Source organism: Crocuta crocuta, unplaced genomic scaffold (assembly GCF_008692635.1).
Source record: "Crocuta crocuta isolate KB4526 unplaced genomic scaffold, BGI_CrCroc_1.0 scaffold636, whole genome shotgun sequence".
NCBI classification, from domain to species: Eukaryota; Metazoa; Chordata; class Mammalia; order Carnivora; family Hyaenidae; genus Crocuta; species Crocuta crocuta.
In genome coordinates, this window is record NW_027530380.1 from 1,325,596 (window position 1) to 1,329,907 (window position 4,312).

The 4,312-nt window shown below is 67.3% G+C and overlaps 1 protein-coding gene across 1 annotated transcript in view; it reads right to left on the reverse strand.

Annotated features, from left to right (window-relative positions):
* Nucleotides 1-1,262: 1,262 nt before the first annotated feature.
* Nucleotides 1,263-4,312, reverse strand: part of IGHMBP2 (immunoglobulin mu DNA binding protein 2) — a 24,688-nt gene continuing 21,638 nt past the window's right edge. Inside the window, 1 exon segment of the mRNA XM_077766564.1 lies at nucleotides 1,263-2,282. Coding sequence (XP_077622690.1) covers nucleotides 2,085-2,282 — 198 coding nt within the window. The 3' untranslated portion in view covers nucleotides 1,263-2,084.

A 4,312-nucleotide genomic window follows, 5' to 3' on the forward strand; every position in this document is an offset into this window, starting at 1 on the left:
CACGGGCTAACACCCGACGTGCCCTGGTGGACCACGGCCCACCCCTGAACCCGGCCTTGCTGCGGCCGTGACCACAAAGAGAAGAAAGAGCGAGCGTCCTTGGTGAGACGGCTGCCGCTGGGCCTGGCGATGACGGTGAAGCAACAGTTTGCACACGTAGACTCACCACCACGCGGTCACATTCTTGTCTGCCGCCGGGGCAGCGGGGACCGCAGCTGGCCGTCCTGCATGTGGGAACGGGCTGTCCCCACGAGACGACAGCCCGGCACTGGTGCCAAAGACACAGGCAACGAACGTGCTGAATAAATGGCATTGGGGGGGGGGTGGCACGAGCAGGCCTGGGAGGGTCCCGAGGACGGCAGGGGCGTCCCCAACGCCTGCTCAGGGAGGCGAAGACGTGACCGGCACTCATGGTCTGCGGGTGCAGGGTCGGGGGGCCGGCGGAAGGCGGTCGGGGTCAGCGGGTGCAGGGGTGCAGGGTCCGGGGGCTGGTGGAAGGCGGTCGGGGTCAGCGGGGTCAGCGGGTGCAGGGGGCTGGCGGAAGGCGGTCGGGGTCAGCGGGGTCAGCGGGTGCAGGGGTGCAGGGGAGCAGGGTCCGGGGGCTGGCGGAAGGCGGGGGGGGGCAGCGGGGGCAGGGGCCGGGGGCTGGCGGAAGGCGGGGGGGGGCAGCGGGGGCAGGGGCCGGGGGCTGGCGGAAGGCGGGGGGGGGCAGCGGGGGCAGGGGCCGGGGGCTGGCGGAAGGCGGGGGGGGGCAGCGGGGGCAGGGGCCGGGGGCTGGCGGAAGGCGGGGGGGGGCAGCGGGGGCAGGGGCCGGGGGCTGGCGGAAGGCGAGGACATCCCAAGTCAGGCGAGAGCGGGTGGACCATGGACGCAGGGGGAGGCGGCCCTGAGCGCACAGGGCAGACCCCGGGCCCCAGGGAGGCTCGGCCTGACACCTCCCTCCCCCTTCCCTCGGCCGCAGCCTCTCTGCCGCCGTGTCTCCACGGAGCCCGGTCAGGGTCTCCACCCCTCCCGATTTCAAACGTTTGTTCCAGCTGCTGGGAGAGGCACGGAGAACGGGGTTTTTTCTTGTCTTGTCATCAGTTAGCGGGACAAGCCCCCCCCACCCCCCCCCGGCCAGGGGCCCTGCGCGCACCCCCTCCTCGCTCTGAGTGTGGTTCACGCCTTCTGGAAGCCGAGTGTGGAGAGCAAACGTCGGCTCAGCCTGAGCTGCATGGGGCACACGGAAGCACGTTCCCTGTGAACACGTAATGAACACAGGGTGACATGCATAGACCTTTATTCATTTCTTAAATAATTTATATCCCGTTTACACAAATGAGACCCTGAGACGAAAACGGGACAGCCTGAGGCTCCCTTCAGCCAGGCGGCCGGCACAGCACCGGGGACGCCCCCCGCGGGCTTGCCCAAGCCCAGTGTCGTCACCAGCCCTGCCTGGGGCCTCGCAGGAGCCCGAACTGTGTCTGCCATGCGAGACGGGGGCTCACGGCAGCCAGCGGGGGACGGGAGACGGACGAGGGTGAGCAGCTGCATGGGGACGTGCGGGAGGGGCGTCTCCAGGCACCCAGTTCTCCCCAGTTCTCAGGTGCTCGCTCTCTTGCTCGCTCGCTCGCTCTGATGGGCCGAGAGCCAGCCGGCCCCACGGGGGATTCACCTGTACGAGGTCTGAGGGGGCATCGGGCCAGTGCAGGGGACACGGAGGCACGTCTCCAGCGGAACTTACTGACCCTCACTCACGGCAACACCCCAAGACCCAGGCGGGGGTTTTCGGTTCTGACTGGGAAGGAAGGAGCACACCGGGCAATGGTCCCAGAGTGACGAGGGGGAAGGCACGGGCACAGCGGGGGCGGGGGTGAGGACCACGTGGCCCTGACCGCACGCCCGGGCACCCTGCGTCAGGGCGGAGGAGCCACCCTTCCCCCCCCAGGCCCCGAGCCCCACCCGGCCGTGGCACAGGCAGGTGGGGCAGGTTGCACACCGTCACGGGGAGCAGGTACGAGGAACCAGAAAGCAGCGGCGCTCGCTCCCCCCTCCCCGCTCTGTGGAAGACAGCAGCTCTGGAGCTGTGTGCCAGGAGCCGCCCGTCACTTCTCCTTCTCCTTCCGTTTGCTCCTCCTCTGGCTGCTCAGCTCGTCCAGCTTCTTGTCCAGCCTCCTCTGGAGCTGCGCCCTCTTGGCTGGGTCCAGGGACCGGTCCTTGGTCCCACTGCCGGCGTACAGGACTCCCTCCCGGCTGATCCTCTGCCGGGCGTGGGCGCGAGCCCTCTCCCCACAGCCGTGGATCTGGGGGGGACAGGCGGGCAGTCTGAGCCGAGTGGGGACAAAGGCCCTGCTGCCCCCGCACGAGGCCCCGGAGGGCTCCCTGGTCTTCCGGCACCAGACCCCGCAGTGCAGGATGGGGGGCCCGAGGGAGCACCCCCACCCGGCCTCCAGCCCCGCCTTCGGCTCGGCCGCACTGGCCTCTGACCGGACGTCACTGTGTGTGGGGGTGACACGCATGGGTCCACCAGCAGTGGCATTCGAAGGCAGAGCGTCACCCCCGCGAGCCACACCGCCTGTCCACGGCACGGAGCCAAAGGCCGAGCAGGCACCCGCGGGTGACAGGCCGTCTTCTCCGACCCGACCCCAGCGCTTGGCCCGTGCCAGGAGTGGCCCTGCGCTCGAGGACAGGCTCACACGACCCCTTCTGTTGTTGGCAGGAAGGAAGACGGAGGAAGCCCCCTGAGCCCCTCCCCAGTGGCGGGCACCACGTGCGTGAGTCATGGTTCCTTCCAGAAAGCCTGTGCTTCCCCGCTGTCTCCCCAGGGACCGCGGGTGGGACCCAGTTTGCGCCTGGCCAGGTCCCAGAAGAGATGGCTCGTCGGCTCCCCCAGCACGCTGAGCACAGCCCAGCAGACCCCTGCGGCCCGCCCGCCCCACCCTGCGCAGTGCCCGGCCCCTCCCCACTCAGCGGGCACCCCACTCCTGCCCCTTCTGCCCTCAAGCCGGGCCCTCCTCCTCCACACCCAGCGTCACCCTGCTCCTCGGGGCACCAGGGAGGGCTGAGGGCTGAGGTGAAGTGACTTTGCCCAGGTCACAGGGGGAGCAGGGGACAGAGTGGGTGCTGAGGCCAGGCCCCTGCCACCCGGCCCCGGGCCTCATCGCGTAGGAGCTCAGAGCAGACGGACCGCGGCCCTGCCCACAGCCATATCTGCGGTCACATGAGATACTTCCACGGACGGCACGGGGGGCGCCCGGTCCACTCACCCCTGCGGGCTCCCTCCGCCCGGGACCAGGGACCGGCACAGGCTGCGCCCGTAATGCACCCCAGCCCCCCAAACCTTGTATCTGGCGGTTTCTAAACGTTCTAGATAAAACTCAAACACTATACGTTTTATGAACAGGCATCAATAAACTACATACGTGTGTGTGTGTGCGCGCGCATGCGTGTGTGGAGGAGAAAGTGTGCATGTGACTGTGTGTGAGAAAGGGGAGGGGGAGAGGGGAAGAGGGAGAGAAGGGGGTGAGGGAGAGAGAGGAGAGAATGAGGTAAGAGAGGGGGAGAAGGGGAGGGGGAGAAGGAGGGGAGGGGAAGGGAGAAGAAGGAGAAAAAGAGAGGGGGAGAGGGAGAGAGGCAAACCATGAGACACCCTTGAATGCCAAGAACAAACTGAGGGCAGATGGGGTGGGGGTAAGGGAAAGAGGGGTGATGGGCATGGAGGAGGGCACTTGTGGATATGAGCACTGGGTGTTATATGGAAACCAACTTGACAATAAACTATTAAAAAAAAGACTATCCTGGATAGCAACTGACATTATTTTCTTTCTCCCAGCTGTTTCCATTTCCTCTTCTTATAATTCTCACTTAATTATTCTAAAATGCAGCCAGTAGACTCCTCAGTCANGAGGGGAAGGGGTGGGGAGAGGTGAAGAGGTGGGGACAGAGTGGGGGGAGAAGGGGGGAGGAAGGGAGGGAAGACACCCTCTCCAGGGTCAGAGGCGGCAGAGCTCCCTGCGGGCAAGCGCTACAACCCGACCCAGGGCGTGGGGACCCCACGAGGACCCCCACACAGGTGGCCCAGGATGGTGACGCCCCAGGTGACGCCCCAGGTACCACGTGCCCTCCCTCCCCCTCCCTCCCCTCCGAGAGCGCCACCGCCACCCTCCCTCGGCCGCACCAGAAACCCCAGGGCCTTCCCCTTCCCCTTCTCACCACCTACAAGCAGCACAGGGGCCCAGACGCCCCTCCCCGCTCCCACCGTCCGCCCCGGGGAGACCCAGGACTTCCCAGCCTCCACCCTGCCACCCTGCTCTGCTCCCAGCTGCGGGGACCG